A 14757-nucleotide genomic window follows, 5' to 3' on the forward strand; every position below is an offset into this window, starting at 1 on the left:
GACAGACAGACAGACAGACAGACAGACAGACAGACACAGAGAGACAGATACAGAGAGAGAGATACAGAGAGAGAGATACAGAGAGAGAGATACAGAGAGAGAGATACAGAGAGAGAGATACAGACAGACAGACAGACAGACAGACAGACAGACAGACAGACAGACAGACAGACAGACAGACAGACAGACAGACAGACAGACAGACAGACAGACAGACAGACAGACAGACAGACAGACAGATAGATAGATAGATAGATAGATAGATAGATAGATAGATAGATAGATAGATAGATAGATAGATAGATAGATAGATAGATAGATAGATAGATAGATAGATAGATAGATAGATAGATAGATAGATAGATAGATAGATAGATAGATAGATAGATAGAGTCACCTTGAGAAGAACTTTAACTGTAAAAACACTGACACTTGGTTTCCTAAAGTGTAACCTGCAGTGATTTAACCTGCAGTGATTTAACCTGCAGTGATTTAACCTGCAGTGATTTATCCTGCAGTGATTTAACCTGTAGTGATTTAACCTGCAGTGATTTAACCTGCAGTGATTTAACCTGCAATGATTTAACCTGCAGTGATTTAACCTGAGTGATTTAACCTACAGTGATTTAACCTACAGTGATTTAACCTGAGTGATTTAACCTGCAGTGATTTAACCTGAGTGATTTAACCTGCAGTGATTTAACCTGAGTGATTTAACCTGCAGTGATTTAACCTGCAGTGATTTAACCTGCAGTGATTTAACCTGCAGTGATTTAACCTTCAGTGATTTAACCTGCAGTGATTTAACCTACAGTGATTTAACCTGCAGTGATTTAACCTGCAGTGATTTAACCTGCAGTGATTTAACCTGAGTGATTTAACCTACAGTGATTTAACCTACAGTGATTTAACCTGCAGTGATTTAACCTGCAGTGATAGAACCTGCAGTGATTTAACCTGCAGTGATTTAACCTGCAGTGATTTAACCTGAGTGATTTAACCTACAGTGATTTAACCTACAGTGATTTAACCTGCAGTGATTTAACCTGCAGTGATAGAACCTGCAGTGATTTAACCTACAGTGATTTAACCTGAGTGATTTAACCTGCAGTGATTTAACCTGCAGTGATAGAACCTGCAGTGATTTAACCTGCAGTGATTTAACCTGCAGTGATTTAACCTGCAGTGATTTAACCTGCAGTGATTTAACTTGAGTGATTTAACTTGAGTGATTTAACCTGCAGTGATTTAACCTGCAGTGATTTAACCTGCAGTGATTTAACCTGCAGTGATTTAACCTGAGTGATTTAACCTGCAGTGATTTAACCTGAGTGATTTAACCTGCAGTGATTTAACCTGCAGTGATTTAACCTTCAGTGATTTAACCTGCAGTGATTTAACCTGCAGTGATTTAACCTGCAGTGATTTAACCTGCAGTGATTTAACCTGCAGTGATTTAACCTACAGTGATTTAACCTACAGTGATTTAACCTGCAGTGATTTAACCTGCAGTGATTTAACCTGCAGTGATAGAACCTGCAGTGATTTAACCTACAGTGATTTAACCTGCAGTGATTTAACCTGAGTGATTTATCCTGAGTGATTTTACCTGAGTGATTTAACCTACAGTGATTTGACCTGCAGTGATTTAACCTACAGTGATTTAACCTGAGTGATTTAACCAACAGTGATTTAACCTGAGTGATTTAACCTACAGTGATTTAACCTGAGTGATTTAACCTGCAGTGATTTAACCTGCAGTGATTTAACCTGAGTGATTTAACCTACAGTGATTTAACCTACAGTGATTTAACCTGCAGTGATTTAACCTGCAGTGATAGAACCTGCAGTGATTTAACCTACAGTGATTTAACCTGCAGTGATTTAACCTGAGTGATTTAACCTGAGTGATTTAACCTGAGTGATTTAACCTACAGTGATTTGACCTGCAGTGATTTAACCTACAGTGATTTAACCTGAGTGATTTAACCAACAGTGATTTAACCTGAGTGATTTAACCTACAGTGATTTAACCTGAGCGATTTAACCTGCAGTGATTTAACCTGAGTGATTTAACCTGCAGTGATTTAACCTGCAGTGATTTAACCTACAGTGATTTAACCTACAGTGATTTAACCTGAGTGATTTAACCTGCAGTGATTTAACCTACAGTGATTTAACCTGCAGTGATATAACCTGCAGTGATTTAACCTACAGTGATTTAACCTACAGTGATTTAACCTACAGTAGCAATTGTGCCAGGGAGAGCTGTCAGTTGAGCTTATGATCTGGTGGTCTGCTCTCTCTGTCTCTGTTATACCATCACTACATCATCCTTGATTTGTAGAGTCTGAATGAAAGACTGAATGTTAATATTAGGAAACATCGTGGCCTAGAAAGTTCATTATTTCCGTCATCGTTGTGAGAGACTGCATGCAGAGAGAGCAGTATTCTGTGTCTTCAGTCATTATGTCTCTATCACACTTTGACCACACACTAGGTATATTCAGGATTTTTTGGGGTCTTTTTCCACAAGCTGCATTTTTCCACAAGATTGCGTTGGGGAAACTATGCTAGAGTTTAGACTCCTGAGGCTCTCCCAAACCCCCTGTGTGCCATGGACCCAGTCAGCAGAAGTGTTTTGCTCAGTAAGGTCTTGCTATAGTAAACTTTCTCCAAAGCCTTGATTCCTCTCGAGAGCCCAAAATGTCATGCTCTCAATCTATTGTAGAAATATAGTGCATGAAAAGCCCAACCTCATCCCATGACACATCATTATGGATTTTCTGTTTTTTACTACAGCCTGAGCAACAGCTAGAAGTTTCCCGTTCAATCCCCAGTCCAGCCATTATAATAGGAACCACATTTTAGGCTTGGAATTCAGGATGGACAAGATACTTAAGGACCGTTAAGTTAACGGTGGTGCATGACATGTCTGCTCTGTATGACTTTGGGTTTACACTATCGCTGTACAACATCATAGGGAGAGGACCTGTGAATGTAACGTTTCAACAAACAACCTTTTAACATATTGACAAAACAAGCAGTCATCCATGATGTTTAACATGTTATAGAAGGAGACAATCCTTAACAATCAGGTTCAGGATTCAGACGACCTGATTGGTTAAAGCGTGCGGCTGATCTTACAACGTCACACAAACACAGTCATATTATTTCTGGGTACTTTGAGCTGAGACAAACGCATTGGTCTGACACACCGATGCCGTTTTCAGAAATGGAGCATCTAAAACGATTTATCGGTTGAAAACAAAGGTAATTGTGCCTGGCTCAACTCACAACACCCCCCAGGACATTTTAACATGAACATCGTCATTGACGCAACACAGTGAATTTCTAAACCCTTTCATTTTGTTGTTTTTTACAATGTGAGTAAACTATAGACACACTATATGGAGATGGGGCATGTTATCCCATTGTTAAAAAGCAGGCCATGTCTCTGGTGTAGTCGAGAACATTATTGTGCCTCACTGAGATGTGAACGGGAGAAACAGCTGATGTGTCAAAATGGAAGCAAAACAACTCCACAAACAAGGGCTCTGTTCCAAGCAAATATACGCTCTGTTTCGTCTGTTTACACAACGCTGATAGCCAATCTCTTTATCTTCTCTGAGGATTCTGGTCCGCTTGGTATTGATTTGTTAACCTTTGTTTAATCAGGGTAAAATCCTTTGAGGTTAAAAATGATTACGTGAGGAAGACCTGAAAAGAAGCCAACTGACACAAACAGCAGGAAATACTGAATACTAATATTATTGTAGTAGTTTAAATGAGAGTGAAATTGGTAATGTAATTGGTTTGTGTGTGTGTGTGTGTGTGTGTGTGTGTGTGTGTGTGTGTGTGTCTGTGTGTGTCTGTGTGTGTGTGTGTGTGTGTGTGTGTGTGTGTGTGTGTGTGTGTGTGTGTGTGTGTGTGTGTGTGGTGTATGTGTGTGTGTGGTGTGTGTGTGGTGTATGTGTGGTGTGTGTGTGTGCGTGTGCGTGTGCGTGTGTGTGTGTGTGGGTGTTGTGTGTGTGTGTGTGTGTGTGTGTGTGGTGTGTGTGTGTGTGTGTGTGGTGTGTGTGTGTGTGTGGTGATGTGGTGTGTGTGTGTGTGTGTGTGTGTGTGTGTGTGTGTGTGTGTGTGTGTGTGTGTGTGTGTGTGTGTGTGTGTGTGTGTGTGTGTATTCTTCCCTGCAGGATCCCTCCCAACGTGCGTGACATAGTGTACTGTACAGGCGTGTCTCTGATGGATGAGGACGTGTGGGAGTTTATCTGGATGAAGTTCCACTCCACAACAGCCATCTCAGAGAAGAAGGTTCTCCTGGAGGCTCTCACCTGCAGCGACAATGGCTTCCTTCTCAACCGGTGAGTCATTTGTAACAGAACTTTATTGTTCCCTCACAGGGAAACATAACTGTATTGTTCCTTCACAAGGAAAGAGCTTTCTGCTCAACCGGTGAGTCAATATTAAATAACTTTATTGATCCATCACATGAAATTTCACAACAGCTTTGTGCTCATCTGGTGAGTCAACCACATTTAGCATCTCCTGGCTTCCACACATCGCCTACAAGCCACTGATGCAGACCTTTGGAACATCTACAATTCAAAAAGTCTAATAAATCCATGTAATATAGCCTTCACCACCACAATAAATCCATGATTTATTTTAAACAGGTCTAAAGGAGCATGATATGAAGAAAATGTAGTCTACTTCAGAAGAACAGAATAGCATACTCTTGTTGTCCTTATGTTAGGTCCTGATCCATTTATTTTTATCCTAAAAAGTCCCTAATCCTTGCCGATGACAAGCATACCCATAATATGATGCAGCCACCACCATTTGTATTCAGGACATAAAGTACATTTCTCTGCCAAATATTTTGCAGTATTACGTTAGTGCCTTCTTGCAAACAGGATGCATGAGAACACGTTTATAGTACTATGTACCGTAGGCTTTGACCTTTAATACAGGTTAATACTGGGAACTAGAATACTGTACTGTAGGATATGACCTGTAATACAGGTTAATACTGGGAACTAGAATACTGTACTGTAGGATATGACCTGTAATACAGGTTAATACTGGGAACTAGAATACTGTACTGTAGGATATGACCTGTAATACAGGTTAATACTGGGAACTAGAATACTGTACTGTAGGATATGACCTGTAATACAGGTTAATACTGGGAACTACAATACTGTAATGTAGACATTGACTTTCCAATGTATCCAGATTGAAGACCTCACCAGGAAGACTCACCAAGCTAGTTACAGGTATGAGATGTGGAAGGACAGGCCATTTCTGATTTGAAGCGAGTCAATCTGAAACATACATAACCCTTGCTTTGTTTATCTAGTCCTCTGTCTACACTAGCATAGAACTTCAGAATCAATGTATTGAGCATTCAAAGGGGTATGCTAGTATGGACACATCATATTGGTACCCAGGTTTGTCTGAGCACACTGAACAAGGCCCTCTCACACACAGTAAAAACCTCTAGTGTCCCCTATAGGGGCCGGGGTCCAGCTGTATAGACACGGGATTGCAGTAAGCATGACAGGGTCCAGCTGTATAGACACCAGAGAGGGGATTGCAGTAAGCATGACAGGGTCCAGCTGTATGGACACCAGAGAGGGGATTGCAGTAAGCATGACAGGGGCCAGCTGTATAGACACGGGATTGCAGTAAGCATGACAGGGTCCAGCTGTATAGACACCAGAGAGAGGATTGCAGTAAGCATGACAGGGGCCAGCTGTATGGACACCAGAGAGGGGATTGCAGTAAGCATGACAGGGTCCAGCTGTATAGACACCAGAGAGGGGATTGCAGTAAGCATGACAGGGGCCAGCTTTATAGACACCAGAGAGGGGATTGCAGTAAGCATGACAGGGTCCAGCTGTATAGACACCAGAGAGAGGATTGCAGTAAGCATGACAGGGGCCAGCTGTATAGACACCAGAGAGGGGATTGTAGTAAGCATGACTGGGTCCAGCTGTATAGACACCAGAGAGGGGATTGCAGTAAGCATGACAGGGTCCAGCTGTATAGACACCAGAGAGGGGATTGCAGTAAGCATGACAGGGTCCAGCTGTATAGACACGGGATTGCAGTAAGCATGACAGGGTCCAGCTGTATAGACACCAGAGAGAGGATTGCAGTAAGCATGACAGGGGCCAGCTGTATGGACACCAGAGAGGGGATTGCAGTAAGCATGACAGGGTCCAGCTGTATAGACACGGGATTGCAGTAAGCATGACAGGGTCCAGCTGTATAGACACCAGAGAGAGGATTGCAGTAAGCATGACAGGGGCCAGCTGTATGGACACCAGAGAGGGGATTGCAGTAAGCATGACAGGGTCCAGCTGTATAGACACCAGAGAGGGGATTGCAGTAAGCATGACAGGGGCCAGCTTTATAGACACCAGAGAGGGGATTGCAGTAAGCATGACAGGGTCCAGCTGTATAGACACCAGAGAGAGGATTGCAGTAAGCATGACAGGGGCCAGCTGTATAGACACCAGAGAGGGGATTGTAGTAAGCATGACTGGGTCCAGCTGTATAGACACCAGAGAGGGGATTGCAGTAAGCATGACAGGGTCCAGCTGTATAGACACCAGAGAGGGGATTGCAGTAAGCATGACAGGGTCCAGCTGTATAGACACGGAATTGCAGTAAGCATGACAGGGTCCAGCTGTATAGACACCAGAGAGGGGATTGCAGTAAGCATGACAGGGTCCAGCTGTATAGACACGGGATTGCAGTAAGCATGACAGGGTCCAGCTGTATAGACACCAGAGAGGGGATTGCAGTAAGCATGACAGGGTCCAGCTGTATAGACACCAGAGAGAGGATTGCAGTAAGCATGACAGGGGCCAGCTGTATAGACACCAGAGAGGGGATTGTAGTAAGCATGACAGGGTCCAGCTGTATAGACACCAGAGAGGGGATTGCAGTAAGCATGACAGGGTCCAGCTGTATAGACACCAGAGAGGGGATTGCAGTAAGCATGACAGGGTCCAGCTGTATAGACACCAGAGAGGGGATTGCAGTAAGCATGACAGGGTCCAGCTGTATAGACACGGGATTGCAGTAAGCATGACAGGGTCCAGCTGTATAGACACCAGAGAGGGGATTGCAGTAAGCATGACAGGGTCCAGCTGTATAGACACCAGAGAGTGGATTGCAGTAAGCATGATAGGGGCCAGCTGTATAGACACCAGAGAGTGGATTGCAGTAAGCATGACAGGGTCCAGCTGTATAGACACCAGAGAGAGGATTGCAGTAAGCATGACAGGGTCCAGCTGTATAGACACCAGAGAGTGGATTGCAGTAAGCATGACAGGGTTCTGCTGTATAGACACCAGAGAGGGGATTGCGGTAAGAGTGACAGGGTCCAGCTGTATAGACACCAGAGAGAGGATTGCAGTAAGCATGACAGGGGCCAGCTGTATGGACACCAGAGAGGGGATTGCAGTAAGCATGACAGGGGCCGGCTGTATAGACACCAGAGAGGGGATTGCAGTAAGCATGACAGGGTCCAGCTGTATAGACACCAGAGAGAGGATTGCAGTAAGCATGACAGGGTCCAGCTGTATAGACACCAGAGAGGGGATTGCAGTAAGCATGACAGGGTCCAGCTGTATAGACACCAGAGAGGGGATTGTAGTAAGCATGACTGGGTCCAGCTGTATAGACACCAGAGAGGGGATTGCAGTAAGCATGACAGGGTCCAGCTGTATAGACACCAGAGAGGGGATTGCAGTAAGCATGACAGGGTCCAGCTGTATAGACACCAGAGAGTGGATTGCAGTAAGCATGATAGGGGCCAGCTGTATAGACACCAGAGAGGGGATTGCAGTAAGCATGACAGGGTCCAGCTTTATAGACACCAGAGAGAGGATTGCAGTAAGCATGACAGGGTCCAGCTGTATAGACACCAGAGAGTGGATTGCAGTAAGCATGACAGGGTTCTGCTGTATAGACACCAGAGAGGGGATTGCGGTAAGAGTGACAGGGTCCAGCTGTATAGACACCAGAGAGAGGATTGCAGTAAGCATGACAGGGGCCAGCTGTATGGACACCAGAGAGGGGATTGCAGTAAGCATGACAGGGGCCGGCTGTATAGACACCAGAGAGGGGATTGCAGTAAGCATGACAGGGTCCAGCTGTATAGACACCAGAGAGAGGATTGCAGTAAGCATGACAGGGTCCAGCTGTATGGACACCAGAGAGGAGATTGCAGTAAGCATGACAGGGTCCAGCTGTATAGACACCACAGAGGGGATTGCAGTAAGCATGACAGGGGCCAGCTGTATAGACACCAGAGAGGGGATTGCAGTAAGCATGACAGGGGCCAGCTGTATAGACACCAGAGAGGGGATTGCAGTAAGCATGACAGGGTCCAGCTGTATAGACACCAGAGAGGGGATTGCAGTCAGGATGACAGGGGCCAGCTGTATAGACACCAGAGAGAGGATTGCAGTAAGCATGACAGGGGCCAGCTGTATAGACACCAGAGAGAGGATTGCAGTAAGCATGACAGGGTCCAGCTGTATAGACACCAGAGAGAGGATTGCAGTAAGCATGACAGGGGCCAGCTGTATGGACACCAGAGAGGGGATTGCAGTAAGCATGACAGGGTCCAGCTGTATAGACACCAGAGAGGGGATTGCAGTAAGCATGACAGGGGCCAGCTTTATAGACACCAGAGAGGGGATTGCAGTAAGCATGACAGGGTCCAGCTGTATAGACACCAGAGAGAGGATTGCAGTAAGCATGACAGGGGCCAGCTGTATAGACACCAGAGATGGGATTGTAGTAAGCATGACTGGGTCCAGCTGTATAGACACCAGAGAGGGGATTGCAGTAAGCATGACAGGGTCCAGCTGTATAGACACCAGAGAGGGGATTGCAGTAAGCATGACAGGGTCCAGCTGTATAGACACGGAATTGCAGTAAGCATGACAGGGTCCAGCTGTATAGACACCAGAGAGGGGATTGCAGTAAGCATGACAGGGTCCAGCTGTATAGACACGGGATTGCAGTAAGCTTGACAGGGTCCAGCTGTATAGACACCAGAGAGGGGATTGCAGTAAGCATGACAGGGTCCAGCTGTATAGACACCAGAGAGAGGATTGCAGTAAGCATGACAGGGGCCAGCTGTATAGACACCAGAGAGGGGATTGTAGTAAGCATGACAGGGTCCAGCTGTATAGACACCAGAGAGGGGATTGCAGTAAGCATGACAGGGTCCAGCTGTATAGACACCAGAGAGGGGATTGCAGTAAGCATGACAGGGTCCAGCTGTATAGACACGGGATTGCAGTAAGCATGACAGGGTCCAGCTGTATAGACACCAGAGAGGGGATTGCAGTAAGCATGACAGGGTCCAGCTGTATAGACACGGGATTGCAGTAAGCATGACAGGGTCCAGCTGTATAGACACCAGAGAGGGGATTGCAGTAAGCATGACAGGGTCCAGCTGTATAGACACCAGAGAGTGGATTGCAGTAAGCATGATAGGGGCCAGCTGTATAGACACCAGAGAGTGGATTGCAGTAAGCATGACAGGGTCCAGCTGTATAGACACCAGAGAGAGGATTGCAGTAAGCATGACAGGGTCCAGCTGTATAGACACCAGAGAGTGGATTGCAGTAAGCATGACAGGGTTCTGCTGTATAGACACCAGAGAGGGGATTGCGGTAAGAGTGACAGGGTCCAGCTGTATAGACACCAGAGAGAGGATTGCAGTAAGCATGACAGGGGCCAGCTGTATGGACACCAGAGAGGGGATTGCAGTAAGCATGACAGGGGCCGGCTGTATAGACACCAGAGAGGGGATTGCAGTAAGCATGACAGGGTCCAGCTGTATAGACACCAGAGAGAGGATTGCAGTAAGCATGACAGGGTCCAGCTGTATAGACACCAGAGAGGGGATTGCAGTAAGCATGACAGGGTCCAGCTGTATAGACACCAGAGAGGGGATTGCAGTAAGCATGACAGGGTCCAGCTGTATAGACACGGGATTGCAGTAAGCATGACAGGGTCCAGCTGTATAGACACCAGAGAGGGGATTGCAGTAAGCATGACAGGGTCCAGCTGTATAGACACGGGATTGCAGTAAGCATGACAGGGTCCAGCTGTATAGACACCAGAGAGGGGATTGCAGTAAGCATGACAGGGTCCAGCTGTATAGACACCAGAGAGTGGATTGCAGTAAGCATGATAGGGGCCAGCTGTATAGACACCAGAGAGGGGATTGCAGTAAGCATGACAGGGTCCAGCTTTATAGACACCAGAGAGAGGATTGCAGTAAGCATGACAGGGTCCAGCTGTATAGACACCAGAGAGTGGATTGCAGTAAGCATGACAGGGTTCTGCTGTATAGACACCAGAGAGGGGATTGCGGTAAGAGTGACAGGGTCCAGCTGTATAGACACCAGAGAGAGGATTGCAGTAAGCATGACAGGGGCCAGCTGTATGGACACCAGAGAGGGGATTGCAGTAAGCATGACAGGGGCCGGCTGTATAGACACCAGAGAGGGGATTGCAGTAAGCATGACAGGGTCCAGCTGTATAGACACCAGAGAGAGGATTGCAGTAAGCATGACAGGGTCCAGCTGTATGGACACCAGAGAGGAGATTGCAGTAAGCATGACAGGGTCCAGCTGTATAGACACCAGAGAGGGGATTGCAGTAAGCATGACAGGGGCCAGCTGTATAGACACCAGAGAGGGGATTGCAGTAAGCATGACAGGGGCCAGCTGTATAGACACCAGAGAGGGGATTGCAGTAAGCATGACAGGGTCCAGCTGTATAGACACCAGAGAGGGGATTGCAGTCAGGATGACAGGGGCCAGCTGTATAGACACCAGAGAGAGGATTGCAGTAAGCATGACAGGGGCCAGCTGTATAGACACCAGAGAGAGGATTGCAGTAAGCATGACAGGGTCCAGCTGTATAGACACCAGAGAGAGGATTGCAGTAAGCATGACAGGGGCCAGCTGTATGGACACCAGAGAGGGGATTGCAGTAAGCATGACAGGGTCCAGCTGTATAGACACCAGAGAGGGGATTGCAGTAAGCATGACAGGGGCCAGCTTTATAGACACCAGAGAGGGGATTGCAGTAAGCATGACAGGGTCCAGCTGTATAGACACCAGAGAGAGGATTGCAGTAAGCATGACAGGGGCCAGCTGTATAGACACCAGAGAGGGGATTGTAGTAAGCATGACTGGGTCCAGCTGTATAGACACCAGAGAGGGGATTGCAGTAAGCATGACAGGGTCCAGCTGTATAGACACCAGAGAGGGGATTGCAGTAAGCATGACAGGGTCCAGCTGTATAGACACGGGATTGCAGTAAGCATGACAGGGTCCAGCTGTATAGACACCAGAGAGGGGATTGCAGTAAGCATGACAGGGTCCAGCTGTATAGACACGGGATTGCAGTAAGCATGACAGGGTCCAGCTGTATAGACACCAGAGAGGGGATTGCAGTAAGCATGACAGGGTCCAGCTGTATAGACACCAGAGAGAGGATTGCAGTAAGCATGACAGGGGCCAGCTGTATAGACACCAGAGAGGGGATTGTAGTAAGCATGACAGGGTCCAGCTGTATAGACACCAGAGAGGGGATTGCAGTAAGCATGACAGGGTCCAGCTGTATAGACACCAGAGAGGGGATTGCAGTAAGCATGACAGGGTCCAGCTGTATAGACACGGGATTGCAGTAAGCATGACAGGGTCCAGCTGTATAGACACCAGAGAGGGGATTGCAGTAAGCATGACAGGGTCCAGCTGTATAGACACCAGAGAGTGGATTGCAGTAAGCATGATAGGGGCCAGCTGTATAGACACCAGAGAGTGGATTGCAGTAAGCATGACAGGGTCCAGCTGTATAGACACCAGAGAGAGGATTGCAGTAAGCATGACAGGGTCCAGCTGTATAGACACCAGAGAGTGGATTGCAGTAAGCATGACAGGGTTCTGCTGTATAGACACCAGAGAGGGGATTGCGGTAAGAGTGACAGGGTCCAGCTGTATAGACACCAGAGAGAGGATTGCAGTAAGCATGACAGGGGCCAGCTGTATGGACACCAGAGAGGGGATTGCAGTAAGCATGACAGGGGCCGGCTGTATAGACACCAGAGAGGGGATTGCAGTAAGCATGACAGGGTCCAGCTGTATAGACACCAGAGAGAGGATTGCAGTAAGCATGACAGGGTCCAGCTGTATAGACACCAGAGAGGGGATTGCAGTAAGCATGACAGGGTCCAGCTGTATAGACACCAGAGAGGGGATTGCAGTAAGCATGACAGGGTCCAGCTGTATAGACACGGGATTGCAGTAAGCATGACAGGGTCCAGCTGTATAGACACCAGAGAGGGGATTGCAGTAAGCATGACAGGGTCCAGCTGTATAGACACGGGATTGCAGTAAGCATGACAGGGTCCAGCTGTATAGACACCAGAGAGGGGATTGCAGTAAGCATGACAGGGTCCAGCTGTATAGACACCAGAGAGTGGATTGCAGTAAGCATGATAGGGGCCAGCTGTATAGACACCAGAGAGGGGATTGCAGTAAGCATGACAGGGTCCTGCTTTATAGACACCAGAGAGAGGATTGCAGTAAGCATGACAGGGTCCAGCTGTATAGACACCAGAGAGTGGATTGCAGTAAGCATGACAGGGTTCTGCTGTATAGACACCAGAGAGGGGATTGCGGTAAGAGTGACAGGGTCCAGCTGTATAGACACCAGAGAGAGGATTGCCGTAAGCATGACAGGGGCCAGCTGTATGGACACCAGAGAGGGGATTGCAGTAAGCATGACAGGGGCCGGCTGTATAGACACCAGAGAGGGGATTGCAGTAAGCATGACAGGGTCCAGCTGTATAGACACCAGAGAGAGGATTGCAGTAAGCATGACAGGGTCCAGCTGTATGGACACCAGAGAGGAGATTGCAGTAAGCATGACAGGGTCCAGCTGTATAGACACCAGAGAGGGGATTGCAGTAAGCATGACAGGGGCCAGCTGTATAGACACCAGAGAGGGGATTGCAGTAAGCATGACAGGGGCCAGCTGTATAGACACCAGAGAGGGGATTGCAGTAAGCATGACAGGGTCCAGCTGTATAGACACCAGAGAGGGGATTGCAGTCAGGATGACAGGGGCCAGCTGTATAGACACCAGAGAGAGGATTGCAGTAAGCATGACAGGGGCCAGCTGTATAGACACCAGAGAGAGGATTGCAGTAAGCATGACAGGGGCCAGCTGTATAGACACCAGAGAGAGGATTGCAGTAAGCATGACAGGGGCCAGCTGTATAGACACCAGAGAGGGGATTGCAGTAAGAGTGACAAATGGTTTTTCAGGAAGCAGGGTAGTTAGTATATAAAGTGGTTGTCAGGGCGATGAGAGTATAATTGATGGTTTATGATCCCTGCAGGTCTCAGTGATCAATCACTAATCTATCAGAAATAAACCAGATGATCGCCTGCCACTTGACAACAATCCTAAATCTGATCATAGGAATTATCTGGCTGTCAAATAACAGCTATTATCCGTGGTTTAAAAACACATTTACTAAATGTGTCTCTCTCAGTATCTTCTCCTGGCAACTTGTGTCATCTGGGGCTAATGAAGATGCCTGGAGAGAAAACAGCAATACAACAGTGATAATACCCAGAATCCTTATTACCATAACTGTGTGTTTCAGAGAGGAGAACAAGGGGCATTAGTTCGCAGGCTGTGGAACAGAGAGTAGAGAATGTGGACACATGGTGCCAGACAGGCCAGGGAGACAGAAGGCAGGAGACACACCAACAAGCTCTACAGTTAATTAGTATGAGCCGCTATCCTGCGGAAGGGTATTGGCACGGCTGAGGGGAGTTAGGCTGAGGGGGGTTAGGCTGAGAGGGGTTAGGCTGAGGGGAGTTAGGCTGAGGGGAGTTAGGCTGAGGGGAGTTAGGCTGAGGGGGGTTAGGCTGAGGGGAGTTAGGCTGAGGGGGGTTAGGCTGAGGGGAGTTAGGCTGAGGGGAGTTAGGCTAAGGGGAGTTAGGCTGAGGGGAGTTAGGCTGAGTGGAGTTAGGCTGAGGGGGGTTAGGCTGAGGGTGGTTAGGCTGAGGGGAGTTAGGCTGAGGGGGGTTAGGCTGAGGGTGGTTAGGCTGAGGGGAGTTAGGCTGAGGGGAGTTAGGCTGAGGGGAGTTAGGCTGAGGGGGGTTAGGCTGAGGGGAGTTAGGCTGAGGGGAGTTAGGCTGAGGGGGGTTAGGCTGAGGGGGATTAGGCTGAGGGGGGTTAGGCTGAGGGGAGTTAGGCTGAGGGGAGTTAGGCTGAGGGGGGTTAGGCTGAGGGGAGTTAGGCTGAGGGGAGTTAGGCTAAGGGGAGTTAGGCTGAGGGGAGTTAGGCTGAGTGGAGTTAGGCTGAGGGGGGTTAGGCTGAGGGTGGTTAGGCTGAGGGGAGTTAGGCTGAGGGGGGTTAGGCTGAGGGTGGTTAGGCTGAGGGGAGTTAGGCTGAGGGGAGTTAGGCTGAGGGGAGTTAGGCTGAGGGGGGTTAGGCTGAGGGGAGTTAGGCTGAGGGGAGTTAGGCTGAGGGGGGTTAGGCTGAGGGGGATTAGGCTGAGGGGGGTTAGGCTGAGGGGAGTTAGGCTGAGGGGAGTTAGGCTGAGGGGGGTTAGGCTGAGGGGAGTTAGGCTGAGGGGAGTTAGGGGAGTGTGTGGGGGGGTGGAGGAGCTTGTGCTACGTGCCAAGGTAC

At 47.8% G+C, this 14757-nt stretch overlaps 1 protein-coding gene across 1 annotated transcript in view; it reads left to right on the top strand.

The window, feature by feature from the left end:
* LOC106595568 (thyrotropin-releasing hormone-degrading ectoenzyme) overlaps positions 1-14757 on the top strand; it is a 410422-nt gene that overhangs the window by 381870 nt on the left and 13795 nt on the right. The window contains 1 exon segment of the mRNA XM_082978004.1: positions 4197-4364. Coding sequence (XP_082834130.1) covers positions 4197-4364 — 168 coding nt within the window.

This window comes from Salmo salar, chromosome 07 (assembly GCF_965601325.2).
Source record: "Salmo salar chromosome 07, fSalSal1, whole genome shotgun sequence".
Classification (NCBI taxonomy): Eukaryota; Metazoa; Chordata; class Actinopteri; order Salmoniformes; family Salmonidae; genus Salmo; species Salmo salar.